The sequence below is a fragment of the Trachypithecus francoisi genome, unplaced genomic scaffold, assembly GCF_009764315.1.
Source record: "Trachypithecus francoisi isolate TF-2019V2 unplaced genomic scaffold, Tfra_2.0 Lachesis_group4, whole genome shotgun sequence".
NCBI classification, from domain to species: Eukaryota; Metazoa; Chordata; class Mammalia; order Primates; family Cercopithecidae; genus Trachypithecus; species Trachypithecus francoisi.
This window is the reverse complement of record NW_022681469.1, coordinates 137712391-137735186: the sequence shown is the minus strand read 5'-3', so window position 1 is coordinate 137735186 and position 22796 is coordinate 137712391. Positions and strand designations below refer to the sequence as shown.

At 39.9% G+C, this 22796-nt stretch overlaps 1 protein-coding gene across 3 annotated transcripts in view; it reads right to left on the bottom strand.

The window, feature by feature from the left end:
• The window catches only part of HECW1 (HECT, C2 and WW domain containing E3 ubiquitin protein ligase 1), a 441946-nt gene that overhangs the window by 198587 nt on the left and 220563 nt on the right, over window positions 1-22796 (bottom strand). For all 3 annotated transcript variants that reach the window (XM_033193922.1, XM_033193924.1, XM_033193923.1), the window contains exon 4: window positions 6463-6557. In XM_033193922.1, coding sequence (XP_033049813.1) covers window positions 6463-6557 — 95 coding nt within the window. The remainder of the gene's footprint in view (window positions 1-6462; window positions 6558-22796) is intronic.

The window sequence follows — 22796 nt, the reverse complement described above, 5'->3', positions numbered from 1 at the left end:
GCCTTTTCTTAGAGGAGAATTTAAGAATGCATTTTGATTTGTAGGAGCTATAGATCAAATGATACAGATAAAACACAATAAATGTAATCTTGAGTGCTTGAGCTAGAATTACATACATGATTTATTTACATGCGAAGGATCAATGCTGCCCAGACATTTACTAAAGGGTTTTAGATCACAAGGGCTCAAGATCATTTATTATAAAGCTGAGGTGTCTTCCAAATTAATTGACTTGTGTCTAACAATTCTAGGTAGCTGGTCCCATCAGTCGGCAACCTGTGGATTCCTTTTGCTACTAACGTGGTTGAACTATTTTCCAGGACATTTTATAACCCATAGCAGCTGGTCCTTAGTTGCTTTATTATGATTTGAAATATTTTTTGAAATATCTACTTTAAACATCCCCAAGAAAAGTATTACTATAGCCAAAGGTAAAAACCTAGAATTTGGGGAAGGGAGGTATTCATCAATTATTTGTCCACTGCAGGAGACTCAGACTGATGTGAAGGAAAATCTTGACCCTATTTTAGAGTGCTAATTTACCCTATATTGGTGGGGAAATGTCCTGTTGAGTTGCCTTTTTTATTTTGCTCAGGGGATCTGACAAAGTACATGAATCTGTAAACATGAACTAGTGAAAAGATAGTTTAAGTTTGTTCTTTTTTCTTTTTCCTTTTTTTTTTTTTTGAGATGGAGTCTCGCTCTGTCGCCCAGGCTGGAGTGTGGCGGTGTGATCTCGGCTCACTGCAACCTCTGCCTCACAGTTCAAGTGATTCTTGTGCCTCAGTCTCCCAAGTGGCTAGGATCGCAGACGTGCGCCACCATGCCTGGCTAATATTATTTTATTTTTAATTTTTTTTATAGAGATGGAGTTTTGTCATGTTGGCCAGACTTGTCTTGAACTCCTGGCCGCATGTCATACACTCACTTTGGCCTCCCAAAGTGCTAGGATTACAGGCGTGAGCCACTGCACCCAGCTGTTCTTTGTTCTCTGGCAAAGAACTTTACTTTGAATGTTATGCTGTTCAGTTATTATCAAAAGCTTGGTTGCAGAGGCACTAGATTAACTTGGAGGAAGAAGGAGAGGATTTCCCTATGTTTCCTTCCAACTTCTCATTGAAAGAGTCAGAAGATAAAAAATATGAAGTAAATAAATAAACAATAGCAATCTGAGGTGAGAATAAGAACAATCCAGTGTAACATAATCCTGATGGGGTTTCCACACATTTTAATGCTGATAAAGACAAAACAAAAAATACACCTTCGACTATACATGACCCAGCCTCTAAATCGAGAGAAGTCTCTACTCCAGAGTAGATGGCCCTGCACGGGGTCCTCTACTCTGCCCTGCATGTTCTCAGCCTGCCCTGCATGCTGGTAGCCTTTCCCAATTGCTTGGACTCTGCCAGAGTCATTCCTCAGCTACCTATTTTCTGTATCCGGAGGCTGCAGTCCCAGGCCTCAGCATGGGTGGGGAGGAGGCCCACTGTACCACTAGGTGAACGCTGTGCAGGGAGGGTCTCATAAACCAGGTGTGGGAGCAGTATGCTCGGGACTCTCACTTACCTGGCTCACATCAACAGCTTCAGACTGCATCCGAGTCTCTGGCACTGTAAGAGAACCAGCAGGCAAAGGGAGGGCCCCCACTCCCTCCAGCGGCCCCTACAGATGACGTCGGCTGGGTGCCCGAGAGTGGGAAGGGGAGGATGTGAAAACTCACTGTCAGGTCCAGACCCGGCAGAGCAGCCTGGTTATTTTCAGTGGACTGTGTGTTGGGCTGAGGAGTTTACCCACCCTGTCTTTGGCAAACTGTAGGGATGGGCTGGTTTCTGTTTTTTGATGTATAATCAGAGAAAGAAAAATATATCATGGGGCTTATATAAGAAGACTGTAACGGTAATGCACAAGGGGGAGTTAGCAAGGGCCAGAATAAGGAGAGGAAGAGCTTGCCTTTGACAGTGATTTTCTACAGAAAATAAAAGAAAGATATGAAATATGATAGGTGCTCCCAATAAGACACAAAAAGTATGAAAAACAGGAGGATATATAGGGACAATAAGTCCCATGTTCTTTTTTTTTTTTTTTTTTTGAGACGGAGTCTTGCTCTGTTGCCCAGGCTGGAGTGGTGCAGTGGCCAGATCTTGGCTCACTGCAAGCTCCGTCTCCCGGGTTAACGCCATTCTCCTGCCTCAGCCTCCCCAGTAGCTGGGACTACAGGCGCCCGCCACCTTGCCCGGCTAGTTTTTTTGTATTTTTTAGTAGAGACGGGGTTTCACCGGGTTAGCCAGGATGGTCTCGATCTCCTGACCTCGTGATCCACCCGTCTCAGCCTCCCAAAGTGCTGGGATTACAGGCTTGAGCCACCGCGCCCGGCCTGGTCCCATATTCCTTAAACCTAAAACAACTAGGTCTCCTTCCCTGTCAGGCCTAAGCCAATTCTCACCCCACGCCTTTGTACAGGCCATCCCTTCTGCTGGCCTTGCCTGTCTGTCTTCAAAGCATGGCCAAGGCCCTCTCATGGTGCCTGCCTCAGGCCACGCCCCCTTCTCCCGCAGCCAGCACAGCTGCTGCAGGTGCCTGGTCACGGGTTTCTCTACACACCAGCACAGCACGCTCCAGTACTGGAGACTTTACACAGTATTATAATTTATAATGGAGTATAATTTACACAGTATTATAATTTATAATGGACTTTACACAGTATTATAATTTATAATTTATAACTGTGAGTTCTCAGTGACAGGGCTTATATTTCATCTATCTCTATAAGCACATCCATTATAGTTTCTTATATACAATAAATGAGAGCCCCAGCAAGACAAGAGTAGAAGACAACCTCTTTTTAAACAAGGACCTCAACAGTTGCCCATGGGACAAAGACAAAGATGAGAGGGAACAAGACAATGAGAAAAAGGACTGATGCATCGTGAGACCATCCAGTGCCCAGAAAGTTAAAGCACTGATTACACCAAAGGAGCATGTGACAGCTTGTTCCTCCTTTTCAAAGAATGGTAGGTTTAGTGTATTATCACAAACCAACTCAGTGACTTTTGGGACGTGATATAATGGTAATACACAGTAATTCTTCATAAGAGATGAGTGCAGCAGCAGCAATCCTCAACCTAGAAGCTGACACTCCAAGTTTATTAAGAAATTGATTTAGGGAAACTTCACAGCATTTCCCCTTAGAAACAGTGTGTTCAAGTCCTCAGACCAGACTGCAAAGGCTTATGTAACCCGGAAGGTTGCTAGATTATACCCAAACTGAGCTGGGTTGCAAAAAGTGTAAGTAAAATGTGGTTCTGCTCCATCACCATAGAGCCAAATGATCACTTAACCAGAATGATGGTTCCTGCCTCTCTCCGCAGACGTGCTGGGCATCGACTAGAGGAATGCGTGAGAAACAGCTTTGAGAAGTGTGCCATGCTATCAAACAAAGAGGGGTCCTTCTAGTGTGGCTCCTATGAAACCTAACTGCCCGTGAAAATACAGTTTTGTGGGATAGTGTGTGCTGCCTTCTGCCCCGGGACTCCAGGGACTCATTTTCACCATGACAACGGGAGCCCAAGATTTCTCCCTTTGTCCCTGGTGGCACAGGGGCTATGCGATCGAGCTCTCACAGGCTTGGGGAATAAAAGTTGCCTGCAGGATGTACATTCAAGTGTCAACCTAAGTGTCTACTGATTTGTGTGGAAAATCATTAAGGAGATAAAAATCAGGATGACAGCAATATGTCAAAATATTTCAAGATGCCAGAGTTTGAAGTATAAGCAGCAGCAGCTCACATGGAATGACAAAGATGAGATCAGGGCAGTAGCAATCAGGCACCTGCTGAACTTTATGTCAACAGTGTGATGGAAGCATCTCCTTTCCTCTTCTGAGGTACAAGCCTTTGTTTCCGGTGATGGCAGCCCTTGGGGAGCACATGCTTGTTGACAATTTATCCTGCCCTAAGGGGCTGTACATCATATTTTAGAGGCCATTTTCTGGGCAGTTGGCCTCTTGCTTAATTTTAAGCCTACATTGCACAACACTGTGATGATATATGTCACACTTTGCACTGGTCTGAGCAGCAGGTGAACATCTGGAGTCTCCAGCAGGCTGAGTTTGGAGAAGTCAAATGCTCTAGGGAGCTTTATTTAAATAAGAAAAAGTGCTTCAGGTAAGAATTTATCTGAATTCCAGGGCTGGCCAACACACCCAGAGTATCATTCCAGAGCAGAAGAAGGTGAGGAACTCCTCTCCTCTCTGAGCCTTGAACCAACAGGCCGGTCCCGTCAGTGGGCACGGCCAATCCCTGCTGAGGGATCCTTGTGTCTGCCTCATTCAGTGACCTGCTGTGCAGTGGCAAGAGGCCAGGCCTGCAGTGGAAGGGTTTTCCCTAATTAGCTTCACTCCACTTCCTGCCTCCTTCCTTCTCTGCCTATTGTGTGCTCAATGCCTTCCTGCTCTGTCTCCCTAGCTTCTGGTTCACCTTTTCTTTTCTGCCTCAATTTAGCTGTCCCTAAGCTACCTTGACTTAGTTGTCTCTCCAGCCTCAATGATTGGCTAACAGGTATCAGGACCTGTCTGGTTTTAGGGGGTACCCTCCTTTGAGGGATGCCCAAACAAACGGGCCTGGAAGAGAGGTTCTGGCACTCTGAGGACACCTTCCTAGATTCTCACACTTAAACTGCTGTCCCAGACAGACAGGAATCATGTTCCAATCTGCATGGCCAGTGAGGGAAAAACAGCAAAGCCTTCAAAAGCACATGTGCCTCTCCCTCTCTTCCCACTGTGCCTACCGCTGAGTTCCCGGACAGTAAACCCAGTTCAGTGTCCAGCCAGGCTTTGGGTCTGGGGCGTGTTTACCTTACTGCTTACTATCAAGGCCTCAATCAGCTCATCTTTAGGATGCTGTAGAACTGATTTGCAAAGCAGCAAAGTGGAATATTTTCTGGAGTCAAAGTCCTTTCTGAATCATTCATATTTGATGTCAAATACTTTCTCTCTCTCTCTCTCTCTTTTTTTTTTTTTTTTTGAGACGGAGTTTCGCTCTTGTTGCCCAGGCTGGAGTGCAGTGGCCCGATCTCTGCTCACTGCACCCGGTTCAAGTGATTCTTCTGCCTTAGCTTCCCAAGTAGCTGGGATTGTAGGCACTCGCTACCATGCCTGGCTAATTTTGTATTTTTTTTTTTTTTTTTTTTTTTTTTGAGACGGAGTTTCGCTCTGTCGCCCAGACTGGAGTGCAGTGGCCGGATCTCAGCTCACTGCAAGCTCCGCCTCCCGGGTTTACGCCATTCTCCTGCCTCAGCCTCCCGAGTAGCTGGGACTACAGGCGCCCGCCACCTCGCCCGGCTAGTTTTTTGTATTTTTTAGTAGAGACGGGGTTTCACCGTGTTAGCCAGGATGGTCTCGATCTCCTGACCTCGTGATCCGCCCGTCTCGGCCTCCCAAAGTGCTGGGGATTACAGGCTTGAGCCACCGCGCCCGGCCTAATTTTGTATTTTTAATAGAGACAGGGTTTCACCATGTTGGCCAGGCTGGTCTTAAACTCCTGACCTCAAGTGATCTGCCTGCCTGGGGCCTCCCAAAGTGTTGGAATTACAGGCGTGAGCCACTGGGCCTGGCCTGTTTTTTTATAATGTTAAAAAAAAGAGTCTTTTTTACTTCCACTAGCATGACAAAGTCCCCCACTGGTTTCTGTGCAGCCTCCCCAGTTGGTCATTTTAAATTTATGTGAAAAGGAAAAGGAAAAGGAATGCCATTTCTCAGTGCATTTCAGCCTAATTACATGTATTAAGAACTAAGTGAGAAGCATTACAAGGATAAAAACTGGATTGTAACTTAGGAAAGATGGCATCTATTACCATAGGCCTGAGCAAAGTCACACAGCAGGGAACAAAAGATGTGACTTAAATCCTGGATCTGCAATGAGTTCTGTGACCTGAGATAGATTATTTAGGCTCCTTGGCCACTGTCCTCATTTATACACAGAGAAGGGTGAGAAATTCTGGTCTTTCCGGGCCTATCACGTTATAATTCTATGACTAAAATCAACCTGAGGCAATAAATCCCACTTCATTAACTTATTTACAAGCCTAAAAGAAACAAAAACATAAGAAAATATCAATATTTAAAAGCAAACAATTAAAAAATGTGATCCAAAGAAAAGGCTTCTTCGCTGTGATTGCACATGTCTCTGTTAGAAACGTTTGGCCATCTAAGGAAAATACAGAAGCTTGGCTCCTGCCTAACACACAAGTGTAGCATGAGCTTTGGTAAGGTCGACTATGGATCTCATTCCTCTTGGCTATTTTGAGGTGTCTCTCCATTTATTCATAATCAATCTATCAGTATATCTCCATATGTGTGTGTGTACATGTACACACACACACACACACACACACACACAAGAACAAAATGGGCAAGTGAAGAAAGACCAGAGTTAGGTCTAACCACAGACGGAGAAATGAGACTTACAGGAGCTGCCGAGTTTTTGACTGTGACACTGGGGGTGGTTGCTCGCAGGGCCCCACTCACTCCATGGTAGTATTTGAAGCAGATCTTAGTTTCAGCTGAAAGACAAACAAAAAACGAGACTGAGAAGTAGGGTATAACCCAGGAAGAGACAGCTATGGCCACAGAGGACATCTCTAAGAACTGCAACCTAATTCCCCCCACGAGCAAGCCAGGCCACACTCGACAATGATGCTCCTCATGTGGCCTCAAGGACAGGTCTGACTTCTTCCTAAAACTGTGACATGAAAAATTGTTTTGGCCTTAACATTTTGTATCCAAGTGAAGTCCATTATTTGGACTTCTCAGGATCCATCCTACCCCATTAGAGGTCATTGATGTCGTTGATTTTAAACCCTTAGTTCTTTTTTTATTTTTTTATTTTTATTTTTATTTTTATTTTTATTTTTATTTTTTTTTTTGAGACGGAGTCTCGCTCTGTCGCCCAGGCTGGAGTGCAGTGGCCGGATCTCAGATCACTGCAAGCTCCGCCTCCCGGGTTTACGCCATTCTCCTGCCTCAGCCTCCCGAGTAGCTGGGACTACAGGCGCCCGCCACCTTGCCCGGCTAGTTTTTGTATTTTTAGTAGAGACGGGGTTTCACCGTGTTAGCCAGGATGGTCTCGATCTCCTGACCCCGTGATCCGCCCGTCTCGGCCTCCCAAAGTGCTGGGATTACAGGCTTGAGCCACCGCGCCCGGCCTAAACCCTTAGTTCTAAGATGTTCTAAGACAGCCTACCACCTGTCTGTTCCTTCTGTAATGTCCTATTATTCAATTCATTGTGATTAATATCTTGGTAACTTGCAGAAATACTTTGAGAAGTTATTGAAGTACATGGGAGGGAGGCATATTTTCCATATTTTCTAAACTCCTATACCCATCGATGATAATGCACCACAAGCTGTTTTCCTTCAAAGTTCTATAGATGTAGCTGGCAGTGGTGGCACGCATCTCCCAGCTACTTGGGAGGCTGAGGCAGAAGGATCACTTGAGCCCAAGAGTTTAAGGCTACAGAGAGTTATAATCACATCAGTGGACTCCAGGATGGGTAACAGGGTAAGACTCCGTTAAAAAAAAAAAAAAAGCTCTATAGATGTTTAGCAGAATACAAAGAGTTTAGGGGGATCACACTGGGTTTGAATTTCAGCTCCATTATTTACAATCTGTGAGACAATGAATAAGTCCCTGTACCCCTTGTTAAAATAGGACTTCATAAGATGTTGGTTAAGCAAATAAAAGTGCTTAGATTCAATTAAGTGCTCAGTAAGTGTTAGTGATTGTGATGATGTGATGACTAAATGACAATAACATGAGTCCTTTTCCTTCTGGCATTTGGTTCTGTAGAGGATAAGATCTGTAGCCAACATGAGTTCAGTTCATTTGAAGGTGACTTGCTTTCCCCAATTCACTGTTTATAGGATTTGTTTTCTTAAAATTAAAAAAAATTACCAGGCTCTGTCTTGGTCCTTTGTATTTTGTTTGAAACAATATGAGAAATCTCCAATTTGAGATCTTTTCTCTCAAATATGAAAATTTGCCATCAAGTATCATATTAAAAATAATGTCTACAATTTTTTAGCTTGCATTTAAAATGTGCTCAGAATGGAAAATATGAGAAATGAAGATAAGTGTAAATGAAATAACAATCTTCTGAGATTTTTGCATAATTGAGAGTATAAACTATAGAATAATACATTTTGCTTTTTAAAAAAATTGACATTATGAAATAAGCATGGCCAACTATCATTAAAAACTCCTCAAATAACATTACTTATGTAGAACAACTGAATAGATTTACACATTGCAAATATTTCCTATATTTGGAAATTCAGGCTTTTCTCTGAAAAGCAATTACTTTTTACAAATTATTTTTTAAGTTCAAAATTTCCCCCTAGGACAATGGAGCAAAAATCGCTAGATACCTACCCGACATCCATTCTACCCTTCCTCCTTAATAACAGAATCTCAATTTTATTTTGAGTGATAATGTCCAGCTAAAGTACTATATTTTGCAGCCTCCCTGGCAGACAACACCTATGCATTTACCATTAGGATTTCTGTTATATGTAGCTAAACCTCAGCCTAACTACTCAGTGCTATAGATATGAATATAGCAGTAGTCTTTCTTAGGTTAAAAGATATGGGCTGGGTGCGGTGGCTCATGCCTGTAATCCCAACACTTTGGGAGGCCGAAGTGGGTGGATCATTTGTGGTCAGGAGTTTGAGACCAGCCTGGTCAACATGGTGAAACCTCATCTCTACTAAAAATACAAAAATTAGCTGGGCATGGTGGTGCACTCCTGCAATCCCAGCTACTCGGGAGGCTGAAGCAGGAGAATTGCTGGAGCCCGGGAGGTGGAGGTTGCAGTGAGCCAAGATCACACCATTGCACTCCAGCCTGGACAACAGAGCAAGACTCAGTCTCAAAAAACAAACAAACAAACAAAAGAATATTTTAGGGATCCTCCTTTCCTGTGGCCAAATTGCTTGCCAAATAATACTTTATATTTCTATCAGGAAATGTGAGTCTGACCATCTCATAGAACCCATGTTAGCACTGAATTTCATCACTTAAAAATAGGCTTAAAATAGAATCCAATTATTATTTTTATTTCATTTATTTGATTATTAGTAGGATTAAACTTTTTCATCAAGTTTTAATTAGCTATTTAAATTTTTTTTGAAGTCATTGAATTGAATTGCAGTTGTTCAGATTTTCCATTGCCTGGGTGATGCCTGGATGCTTATCAGTCCCTTTGTTAGTGGACGTGTTCTTACTTCAGATATGCCTATACTTTGAGTTTCCTTCCTGAATTATTTTATCTACAGTTCTTTCACATGTCTGTTGATTGTCTTTTCAAGCTCTTGGTGGACAATCTTATAACCCAGTTCTGTACTTATTCTCCAAGACACCTCAAAGTTGTCCCCATGTTAGGTCTACACACCTGGATCTAACACTGTGTTGGCCTGAGAGGCAAGTGTCTTATAAGTCAGTGATCAGGGAAGGACTCTGAATAAAGCAGTGAGCCATCCATCTAGTTAATCACAATGAGTTGGTGTTGCCTAGTGCATGAGTTACTCTGCTTGTAGGTGCTGGTAGGATCAGCATGGAGGGGCCAAATGACCTCACCTTCAGCTCAGTTGGGTGGAAGGGACTTTTAGGTATCAGGGATCCCAAACGGGCAGTACTAGATTTCCATTTAAAGAAAAAATTATTTTAATGCCTTTGAGCAAAAAGGCCAGGGAAATGATATACAATCCTGCATTGAACCCTATTGCTAGATGAGCAGATCAGTGCATATTTTGAGCCAAGAATTCATGGAACACTTCAAACTCTGTACTCTTCTTTGTTTCTTCCATTTTTAGTTTTTTTTGGATACATAATAGATGTACATATTTTCAGGATACATGCACATAATTTGTAGAGATCAAATCAATGTAATTGGGATGTACATCATCTTAATTATTTGTCTTTTTTGTGCTAGAGACATTTGAATTATTCTCTTCTAGCCATTTTGAAACATATGATAATTATTATAAATTATAGTCACTCCACTGATCTATCAAACACTAGATTTTATTTCTTCTATCAAACTGTATATTTGTACCCATTAATCAATCTCTATTCATCCTCTTCTTCCTTCTACCTTTCTTGGTCTCTGGTAACCACCAATCTACTCTCAATCTCCATGAGATATGAGATCCACTTTTTTAGCTCCCACCTATGAATGAAAATATGCAATATTTATCTTTCAGTGCTTGGCTTATTTCACTCAACATAATGACCTCCAGTTCCATCCGTGTTACTGCAAATGACAGAATTTCATTCTTTTTATGGCTGAATAATATTACATACCACATTTTCTTTATCCACTCATATATTAATGGGCACTTAGGTTGATTCCATATTTTGGCTGTTGTGAACAGTACTGCAATAAACATGGGAGTGCGGATATCTCTTCGATATATTGACTTCCTTTCTTTTGGCTATATACTCTGTAATGGAATTGCTGGGTCATACGGTGGTTCTTTTTTTAGCTTTTTGAGGAATCTGTTAGTTTTTCACGGTGGCTGTACTAATTTACATTCCCACCAGCAGTGTACGAGGGTTCCCCTTTCTCTGTGTTCTCACCAGTATTTGTTACTACTTGTCTTGTTTTAATTGGGGTGAATGATAACTCATTGTGGTCTTGATTTGCATTTCCCTGATGATTACTGATGTTGAGCATTTTTTTGATACACCTGTTGGCCATTTGTCTATCTTCTTTTAAGAAATGTCTATTCACATCTTTTGTCCACTTAAAAATCAGGTTGTTTTTTGCTCTTGAGTTGTTTAAGCTTCTTGTAATTTTGGTTATTAATTCCTTATCAGACAGATAGTTTGCAAATATTTTCTCCCATTCTTTGGCTTATCTCTTCACTTTGTTGATTGTTTCCTTTGCAGTGCAGGAGACTTTCAGCTTGATATAATCCTATCTGTGAACCGTTGCTTTGGTTGCCTGCGATTTTTAGGTCTAACACAAAGAAATCTCTGCCCGGACCAATGTCCTGGAGAGTTTCCCCAATATTTTCTTCTAGTAGTTTCAGTTTTAGGTCTTAGATTTAAGCCTTTAATCCATTTTGTTGTAATTTCTGTGTATGATGAGCAATAGGGGTCTAGTTTCATTCTTCTGCATATGGATTTCCAGTTTTCCCAGCATTATTTACTGAAGAGACTAATCTTTCCCCATTGTATGTTCTTGGCACCTTTGTTGAAAATGAGTTGGCTGCAAATGCCTGGATTTATATCTGGGTCCTCTATTATTATATGTTCCATTGGTCTATGTGTCTGTTTTTTGCCACTACCGTGCTGATTTGGTTACTACAGTTTTGTAGCATATTTTGAAGTCAGGTAGTATGATGCCTCCACCTTTGTTCTTTTTTGCTCAGAATTTATTTGGCTATCCAGGGTCTTTTGTGGATCCATACACATTTTAGGATTAGTTTTTCTATTTCTGTGAAGAATGTCATTGATATTTTGGTAGTAATTGCATTGAGTCTGTAAATTGCTTTGGGTAGAACTGTCATTTTAGCCATAGTAATTTTTTCAATACATAAGCATGGAATATCTTTCTATTTTTAAATGCTTACTTCAGTATCTTTCAACAGTGTTTTACAGTTTTCCATTGCTCGTTAAATTGATGCCTAGGTATTTTACATTCTTTGTGGCTATTGTAAATGGGATTGCTTTCTTGATTTCTTTTTTCAGATTGTTTGCTGTTGGCATATATACATGACTTTTGTATGTTTGTTTTGTATCCTGCACCTTTGCTAAATTTGTTTATCAGTTCTAACACTTTTTGGTGGAATCTTTTTTTTTAATATAAAATCATGTCGTATTTGAACAAGTCTACTTTACCTTCTTTCTTTCCAATTTGGATGCCCTTTATTTCTTTCTCTTGCCTAATTGCTCTGGCCAGAACCTCTAGTACTATATTGAATAAAAGTGGTGAAAGTGTGTATCTTTGTCTTGTTCCAGATCTTAGAAGAAAGGCTTTCATTTTTTTCTCCATTCAGTGCTATGTTAGTTATGGGTTTGTCACACATGGTCTTTATTATTTTGAGGTATGTTCCTTCTATACCCAGTTTGTTGAGGGTTTTTATCATAAAAGGATGCGAATTTTGTCAAATGCTTTTTCAGCATTTATTGAAATGATCTGCCGGGCGCGGTGGCTCAAGCCTGTAATCCCAGCACTTTGGGAGGCCGAGACGGGCGGATCACGAGGTCAGGAGATCGAGACCATCCTGGCTAACACGGTGAAACCCCGTCTCTACTAAAAAATACAAAAATCTAGCCGGGCGAGGTGGCGGGTGCCTGTAGTCCCAGCTACTCCAGAGGCTAAGGCAGGAGAATGGCCTGAACCCGGGAGGCGGAGCTTGCAGTGAGCTGAGATCCGGCCACTGCACTCCAGCCTGGAAGACAGAGCGAGACTCCGTCTCAAAAAAAAAAAAAAAAAAAAAAAAAAAGAAATGATCATATGGTTTTGTTCTTGATTCTGGGTTAATGTGATGTATGACATTTATTGATTTGTGTATGATGAATCATCCTTGCATCCCTGTGATGCATCCCACTTGATCGTGGTGAATACTCTTTTTAATGTGTTGTTGAATTAGGTTTGCTAGTGTTTTGTTGAGGGCTTTTGTATCTATGTTAATCAGTGATACTGGCCTGTAGTTTCCTTTTTTGTTGTTGTGCCCTTGTCTGGCTTTGGTACCAGGATAATGCTGGCCTTGTAGAATGAGTTTGGAAGCATTCCTTCCTCTTCGATTTTTTTGAAGAGTTGAAGCAGAATTGGTGTTCATTCTCCTTTAAACATTTGGTAGAATCCAGCAATGAAGTCATCAGGTCCTGAAGTTTTCTCTGAAGGGAGACTTTTTATTATGGCTTCAGTCTTATTATTCATTATTGGTTTGTTGCAGTTTTTTATTTCTTCATGGTTCACTCTTGGTAGGATATATGTACGTGGGAATTTATCCATTTTTTCTAGGTTTTCCAATTTGTTGGTGTATGGTTGTCCAAAATAGTCGCTAATGATTTTTTGTATTTCTGAGGTCTCAGTTGTTAGGCCTTTTTTCTTTTCTTATATGATTTATTTGAGTCTCCTCTCTTTTTTTCTTAGCTATTCTAGCTTTGTTTATCCTTTCAAAAAAACTGAGTCTTCATTTTGTTGATCTTTTGTATTTTTGAAGTATCAATTTAATTTATTTCTGCCCTGCTCTTTTTTATTTCTTTTTTCTGCTTATTTTGGGTTTGGGTTGTTCTTGCTTTTCTCGTTCCTTGAGGTACCTCATTAGGCTGTTTACTTAAAGTCTTTCTACTTTTTTGATATAGGTGTTTATTGCTATAAACTTCCCTCTTAGTAATGCTTTTTGCTGTATCTCATACATTTTGGTTTGCTGTATTTCTATTTGATTTGTTTCAAAACATTTTAAAACTTCTTTCTTAATTTCTCCATTAGTTCTTCAGGAGCATGTAGTTTAATTTCCATGTGTTTGTGTAGTTTCTGAAGTTCCTCTTGTTATTGATTTTGTTGTATTCCTTTTGTGATCAGAGAAGATACCTGATATGATTTCTACTTTTTTGAATTTGTTGACACTTATTCTGTGGCTTAATATATGGTCTATTCTGAAGAATGTTCCATGTGCTGATAAAAAAAATGTATCTTCTGTAGCAGTTGAATGAAATGTTCTATAGATGTCAGTTAGGCCATGTGGTCAGTGTGTAGTTTATTTACAATATCTCCTTGTTGGAATGATACGGGCATTATGGAGAGTGGGGTATTGAAGTCCCCTATTATGATCATATTGTAGTCTATCTCTCATTTTAGATCCATTAATGTTTGCTTTACATATTTGGGAGCTCTGGTGTTTGGTGCATAAATATTTATAATTTTCATAGCCTCTTGCTGCATTGACCCCTTTATCATTATACAGTGACCCTCTTTATTTCTTTTTACAGTCTTTGATTTTTAGTCTATTTCATCTGATGTAAGCATAGCTACTCCTGCCCATTATGGTTTCTAATTGCATGGAATATCTTTTTCCACCTCTATACTTTCAGTCCATCTGTGTCTTTATAGCTGAAGTGGGTTTCTTTTAGGCAGCATATAGTTGGATCTTGTTTCTTTATTAACTCAGCCACTCTATCCCTTTTAATTAGAGAATTGAGTGTGTTTATATTTGTTTTTATTATTGATAAGTAAGGACTGACTACTGTCATTTTGTTGCTTGTTTTCTGTTTTTTTTTTTTTTTTTTTAATGGAGTCTCGCTCCATCACCAGGCTGGAATGCAGTGGTGCGATCTTGGTTCACTGCAACCTCCACCTCCCGTGTTCAAGTGATTCTCCTGCCTCAGCCTCCTGAGTAGCTGGGACTACAGGTGTGCGCTACCATGCCCAGCTAATTTTTGTATTTTTAGTAGAGACAGGGTTTCACCATGTTGGCCAGGATGGTCTCGATCTCTTGACCTCATGATCTGCCTGCCTCGGCCTCCCAAAGTGCTGGGTTTCAGGCGTGAGCTACTCTGCCTGGCCTCTGGTTGGTTTTTAACTGCTCTCTTCCTTTTTTCCATGTTTCCTGTCTTCCTTTGTGGTTAAGTGATTTTCTCTGGTAGTATGTTTTAATTTTTTGCTTTTTATTTTTAGTGAATCTATTATAGGTTTTTGCATTTTGGTTGCCATGAGGCTTACAAAAAAACTTATAGATGTAACAAGTTATTTTAAGGAGATGACAATTTATCTTAGATCACAAAGAATAGGAACAAAGAACAAATTTTTTTAAAAAGCCTCTATAATTTAATTCCATCCTCCCAACATTTGGATTTTATGTTGTCTCAATTTACATATTTTTATATTACTTATCTCTTAATAGGTTGCTATAGGTATTATTGTTTTTGATCAATTTGTCTTTTGGGCTTCCTACTAGAGATGTCAGTAGATTGCACACCATAATTACAGTATTAGAGTATTCTGGGTTTGTCTGTGTACTTTACCTTCTGTGTACTTAAATTTATCAGTGGATTTGATATTTTCAAATGTTTCCTTTTTACTCATTAGTGTTTTTTGTTTTTGTTTTTCAGATTAAAGAACTCTCTTTAGCATTTCTTGTATGATGGGTCTGGTGGTAGTGAATTCTTTTAGCCTTTGTTTCTCTGGGAAATAATTTATCTCTTTTTCATATTTGAAGGATGACTTTGCTGGATACAGAATTCCTGGGAGGCAGTTTTTTTTTTTTTTTTCCTTTCAGCACTTCAAAAATGTCATCTCACTCCCTCTTGGGCTATATGGTTTCTATTAAGAAGTCTGTTGCCTGATGAATTGGCGCTCTTTTATATGTTCTTTGCTTCTATTCTCTTGTTGCTTTTAAGATGCCATCTTTGTCCTTGACCTTTGAAAGCCTGATTATTATATGCCTTGGTATAGCCTTATTTGAGTTGAATCTGTTTGGTATTCTCTGATCTTTCTGTATCTGGATGGATACATACCTCTTTCTCAAGTTTTGGAAAGTTTTCTGTTATTATTTCTTTGAATAAGTTTTCTACTCCTTGTTGTTGCTCAATTCGTTTTGAACACCAATAATTCTTAGATTTGGTCTTCTGAGGTAATTTTCTATGTCTTGTAGGTGATCTTTGTTCCTTTTTATCCTTTTTTCTCCTCTGTGTATTTTCAAATAGCCTGTCTTTAAGCTCACTGATTCTTTTCTCTGCTTGATTCAGTCTGCTGTTGAGAACCTGTAATAAATTCTTCACTTCAGCAAATATATTTCTCAGTTCCAAGATTTGTTTTACTTTTTAAATTATTTCAATCTCTTTGTTAAATTTCCTTGATAAATTTCTGAATTGCTTTTTCTGTGTTATCTTGGAGATCACTGGAGATCACTGAGTTTCTTTAAAACTGCTATTTTCAGTTCTCAGTCAGAGAGTGCACATATTGTGATCTCATTGGGGTCAATCACTAGTTCCTTTCTTTGCCTTCTTGAGGAGGTCATGGTTTTCTGCTTGCTGTTTTTCTTGTAGATATACATTTGTGTCTTTGCATTGAAGGCTTCGTTATTTATTTCAGTCTTCTCTGTCTGGCTTTTATTATTATTATTATTGGATATGTTTGTGTAGAGATTCTTCGTAATTTACCTGTTGATATCTTTCTTTTTTTCCCCCTACTATATATGGTTGCATCCTTTTTGACACTAGATGGCATGTTAAGCCCAGGTTTGCCTCACTTTTAGTAAACAATTAGATTGCTGCCCATCCTGAATGGAGGAGGTCCCAAAGGGGTTATCCCAGGACTATGGAAAAACTGGCTAAGGGCTCATGCCAAGGGAATCTGTGGAATAAGTTTTCCATGGCATGGTGCTGCTGAACACTCACCCTGATTTAGTGTCTCCTTTGGCTGAGCTACATTGCAGAGTTTCCAGGGGTTGTGGTCTTTCCTCCATGCTTTGTCTGTGGTTGCTCTCAGGGATAGTTCTCTCTTTAGGCACTTCCAATGCTTCTCGTGGGTTGAGGCAGGGACAAGTCTCCTGCCAGGGAACCCAAAATGATGGGGAAGCTAGTTGTCTACCTCCATTTCACTTTTTCCAGTGCAGAAATCGTGAGCTGGGGAAAATTTTCCATGTACTTAGTGCCAGGTAGATTGAGGGGAGGGGCATTGTGGATATAGAAGTCTGATTCTCTTACCACCTGCTCAGAGTATTTTTTCACTGCTTTGTGGCCCTGAGAGCTGTCTTATCCTCATATTTGAGTTCTGTGATATTACTGATGGTCATCTTGGTGCTATACAATTGTTTTAAATTTTATGTGGGGGGAAGTGATGCCAGCTTGCTTCTATACTACCCTTTTGGAAATGGACATCATGGTACTCTCCTAAGAAGTTGTTGGCAAAGGTTGTTTTTCCCTTTTCTTAAACAGGTATTTTTCTTAAACAAGTATTTTCTTAAACAACAATATGTTCCAGTGTTTAGCAACTTGATTACAAATTGATCTTCCTTTTATTTAACCTAAATATCCCTGTAATTTAAAATGATTTCCCATTCTAGCTCAAAAGAGATGTTAAATCATTAAAGTTTTTTCTTATTTAGGAGGGAGCTATGAATGAAAGCCATCCATAAATATTAAAACACATACATTGATAATATATATATTTATATTTTCAAGTTTGGGCAGGGGTGACCATGTCATTCATGAAGTAAAGCAAAACTGAAGTTTCTTCCACTAAAAATATGTTTATTGGTACACAGATTGCAGCTATAATCTTTATTTAAAGGGATGTATTCAGAGAGTAAGGATTGTTTCACTTCAGTTTATTATCACTTAAATAAATGAGAAAATTGCTTCCCTGCCCCCCCACCTTCCTATACTGTTAAGGGATTAGTAGGCCAGCTGTAGCACTTGAGACATCAGTATGCAATGATGATAGGAGACCTGAGTAAGCAAAATGTTCAATTAAGTTTAAAAGCAATGACTTAAATTTGTCTTAAGAGTTAATTAGCACTTACTATGTACCAGGCCATTAATAATATTTTCTAATTTGATCCCCACAAGAATCCTATGAAGTATAGCCAATTATTATTAACCTTCTTTAAAAAAGTGTTTAGCACAATGCTTGGCATATGATCAGACCTCAGTAAATGTCACCTGTCATTCTTATTTTACATCTAAGGAAAATGAGGTCAAAATTAAGGCCACTTACATAAGGTCACACATATGGTTCATGGCAGACCTAGGATTTAAGCAAACATTAACTCCTCTCTTGGTGATTTGTCTCTCAAAAGTTTTTAAGAACTCAAGTTTGCTGACCAGCTAGCAGAGGTAAACTTCCACTTTCGGTAATAATGTACTAGGTAACTCAGAGAACATCTAGAAAAGCTGTTAAAATGTATACATAACTCTGCCAAAAGTAGGGTTACCAAATCAAATACAGGACACCCAGTTAAAATTGAGTTTCAGATAAACAAGGAATGAATTTTTAGTATAAGCAGGTTTCAATTATTGCATGGAATATACATACACTAAAAATATTATTCATTGTTTATTTTAAATTTAAATTTAATTAGATGTCCTGAAAGTTTTCCCCCCTAGATCTAGAAACCCTAGCCTGAAGGCATCAGAGACCTAGCAAGGCAGTGGAAAATAAAATAATGAGGTCAAGATACAGAAGATGAAAACTCAGAGATAAGCCCAGGATTTGGGGCTGCTTCTCTAGGGGTAAATGTGTTGATTCTAAAAGAAGCATCTGAGAGGCTGAGAAGCTGAAAAGAATGTTTGACAGGTTTGCAGGGTTAAGGGGATAACACTTAAAAATCTAAAGCCTGTCAAAAAGGAAAGCTCTGATAATTCCCTCACGATTCAAGGTGGGACTCTGAATAAGTGAATAGATATACTGTTGAGAAATACACCAGCCTTAGCCCTCCGAATCATCTCAAGCCTTGAAATTCAATTGAGGTTATTCTGGATTGCTAGGCACTGGTCAGAAGAAAATGCAAAACCTTTCAGGAGGAAAGTAGCATCATTCTAAGCCTCAACTGATTTCTACAAGTTCTCATTTACATTGTACAGCTCTTAATTAAAATTGACCAAGCACATGCAAAGACAAGGCAATGAAAAAAAAAAAAAAAAAAAAGAAAGAAAGAAAAAAAGAGAAAAACAGCTGACAAAAAGCAGATATATAGAATTTCCAGATATCAGAGTCATCAGATACAGGCTTATGTTCAGTAACGAGTAGATGTCACTCCTGGGAATCTCACCCCCATTCCCCACAGCAGCCACAGCAAGACCTGCCCTAAAAGAGTCTGAGCTCAGACGTGTCTAGCCCTGCCCCTACCTGGTGGTCCTTCCCTACCCACCCTGGTAGTGGAAGATAAAGGGAATATAATCTTGAGAGTTCTAAGGCATCACCCACCACCAGTCCCTCTCCACGCTACTACAGCTGTTGTTCTCTGGAAAGCGCCACCTCCTGGTAGGAGGCCAACCAGCACAAATATAGAGCATTAAACAACCAAAACTAAGGACCCCTACGGAATCCATTGTACCCCCTGCCACCTCCACCGGAACAGGCACTGGTATTCACGGCTGAGAGACCTGTAGATGGTTCACATGACAGGACTCTGTGCAGATAACCCCCAGTGCTAGCCTGGTGGCGGATAGACTCTACTGGGTGACTAGACCCAAAAGAGAGACAACAATCACTGCGGTTTGGCTCACAGGAAGCCATATCCTTTGAGCCACGATCACAGGGGAGAGTACCAGGACCAAGAGGGAGAGTACTAATTCAAGGGAACACCCTGGAGGCAAAAGAATATGAAGAACAGCCTTTAGCCCTAGACCTTCCCTCTGACAGAGCCTACCTAAATGAGAAGGAATCAGAAAACCAACCCTAGTAATATGATAAAACAAGGCTCATCAACGCCTCCCAAAAATCACACTAGTTCACCAGCAATGGATCCAAACCAAGAAGAAATCTCTGATTTACCTGAAAAAGAGTTCAGGAGGTTAGTTATTAAGCTAATCAGGGAGGGACCAGAGAAGGGTGAAGCCCAATCCAAGGAAATCCAAAAAATGATATAAGAAGTAAAGGGAGAAATATTCATGGAAATAGATAGCTTAAAGAAAAAACAATCAAAAATTCAAGAAACGTTGTACACACTTTCAGAAATGTGAAATGCTCTGGAAAGTCACAGCAATAGAATTGAACAAGTAGAAGAAAGAAATTCAGAAATTGAAGACAAGGTCTTCGAATTAACCCAATCCAACAAAGACAAAGGAAAAAGAATAAGAAAACATGAACACAGCCTCCAAGGAGTCTGGTATTATGTTAAATGACCAAACATAAGAATAATCGATATCCCTGAGGAAGAAGAGAATTCTAAAAGCCTGGAAAACATTTGGGGGAATCATTGAGGAAAACTTCCCTGGCCTTGCAAGAGACCTAGACAGCCAAATACAAGAAGTACAAAGAGCACCTGGGAAATTAACCGCAAAAATATCTTCCCCTAGGGACACTGTCATCAGGTTATCTAAAGTTAAGATGAAGGAAAGAGTCTTAAGGACTGTGAGACAGAAGCACCAGGTAAACTATAAATGAAAACCTATCAGATTAACAGCAGATTTCTCAGCAGAAACCCTACAAGCTAGAAGGGATTGGGGCCCTATCTTCAGCCTCCTCAAACAAAACAATTATCAGCCAAGAATTTTGTAAGTGAAACTAAGCATCATATATGAAGGAAAGATACAGTCTCTTTCAGACAAACAAATGCTAAGAGAATTTGCCATTACCACGCTACCACTACAAGAACTGCTAAAAGGAGCTCTAAATCTTGAAACAAATCCTGAAAACACATCCAAACAGAACCTCTTTAAAGCATAAATCACACAGGACCTATAAAACAAAAATACAAGTTAAAAAGCATAAAAACAAAAACAAAGTACACAGGCAACAAAGAACATAACGAAAGCAACGGTACCTCATATTTCAATATGAACATTGAATGTAAATGGCCTAAATTCCCCATTTAAAAGATACAGAACTGCAGAATGGATAAGAATTCACCAACCATCTGCTGCCTTCAGGAGACTCACCTAATACATAAGGACTCACATAAACTTAAAAAAAAGGGGTGGAAAAAGGCATTTCATGCAAATGGAGACCAAAAGTGAGCAGGGGGAGCTATTATTTTATAAGACAAAACAAACTTTAAAGCAACAGTGTTTAAAAGAGACAAAGAGGGACAGTATGTAATGGTAAAAGACATTGTCCAAAGGAAAATATCCCAGTCCTAAACATAAATGCACCTAACACTGGAGCTCCCAAACTTATAAAACAATTACTAATAGACCTAAGAGATGATATAGACAGCAACACAATAATAGTGGGGAAACTTCAATACTTCACTGACAACACTAGACAGGTAATTAAGACAGGAAGTTAACAAAGAAACAATGGACTTAAACTATACCTTGGAACAAATGGACTTAACAGATATACACAGAACATTTCATCCAACAGGCCAGGCACAGTGGCTCACACTTGTAATACCAGCACTTTGGGAGGCCGAGGTGGGGGGATGACTTGAGGTCGGGAGTTCGAGACTGGCCTGACCAACATGGAGAAACCCTGTCTTTACTAAAAATACAACATTAGCCAGGTATGGTGGCATATGCCTGTAATCCCAGCTACTCAGCAGGCTGAAGCAGGAGGAGAATCACTTGAACCCAGGAGGCAGAGGTTGCAGTGAGCCAAGACTGCACCATTGCACTCCAGCCTGGGCAACAAGAGTGAAACTCCATCTCAAAAAAAAAAAAAAGAAGAAGAAGAAAAAGAACATTTCATTCAGCAAACACAGAATTTACATTCTATTCAACAGTGCATGGAACTTTCTCCAATCTCCAAGATAGACTATAGACGATATGATAGGCCATAAAGCAAGCCTCAATAAATGTAAAAAAATTGAAATTATATCAAGCACTCTCTCAGACCACAGTGTAATAAAACTGGAAATCAACTCCAAAAGGAACCTTTAAAACCATGCAAATACATGGAAATTAAACAATGTGCTCCTGAATGATCTTTGGGTCAAAAATGAAATCAAGATGGAAATTAAAATATTCTTTGAACTGAATGACAATAATGACACAACCTATCAAAACTTCTGGGATACAGCAAAGGCGGTGTTAAGAGGAAAGTTCATAGCCCTAAATGCCTACATCAAAAGTCTGAAAGAGGCCGGGCGCGGTGGCTCAAGCCTGTAATCCCAGCACTTTGGGAGGCCGAGACGGGCGGATCACGAGGTCAGGAGATCGAGACCATCCTGGCTAACATGGTGAAACCCCGTCTCTACTAAAAAATACAAAAAACTAGCCGGGTGAGGTGGCGGGCGCCTGTAGTCCCAGCTACTCAGGAGGCTGAGGCAGGAGAATGGCGTGAACCCGGGAGGCAGAGCTTGCAGTGAGCTGAGATCCGGCCACTGCACTCCAGCCTGGGCAACAGAGCGAGACTCCGTCTCAAAAAAAAAGTCTGAAAGAGCACAAACAGATAGTTTAAGTCATACCTCAAGGAACTAGAGAAAAAGGAACAAACCAAACTCAAATCCAGCAGAAGAAAGGAAATAACCAAGAGCAGAATCAGAGCAGAACTAAATGAAATTGAAACAAAAAAATTACAAAAGATAAATGAAACAAAAGCTGGTTCTTTGAAAAGATAAATAAAATTGATAGACCATTAGCAAGATTAACCAAGAAAAGAAGAGAGATTATTCAAATAACCTTACTAAGAAATGAAACAGGAGATATTACAACTGACATCACTGAAATACAAAAGATTATTCAAGGCTAATATGAACACCTTTATGCACATAAACTAGAAAACCTAGAAGAAATGAATGAATTCCTGGAAAAATACAGCCCTCTTAGCTTAAATCAGGAAGAATTAGATACCCTGAACAGACCAATAACAAGCAGTGAGACTCAAATGGTAATTTAAAAATTGCCAACAAAATGTCCAGGGCCAGACAATATACAGCAGAATTCTACCAGACATTCAAAGAAGAATTGGTACCAATCCTATTGACACTATTCCACAAGATAGAGAAAGAAGGAACCCTCTCTAATTCATTCTGTGAAGCCAGCATTACCCTAATACCAAAACCAGGAAAGGACATAACCAAAAAAGAAAACTATATACCAATGTCCATAGATGCTAAAATCTTTAATAAAATAGTAGCTAAATGAATCCAACAACATATCAAAAAGATAATCCACCATGATCAA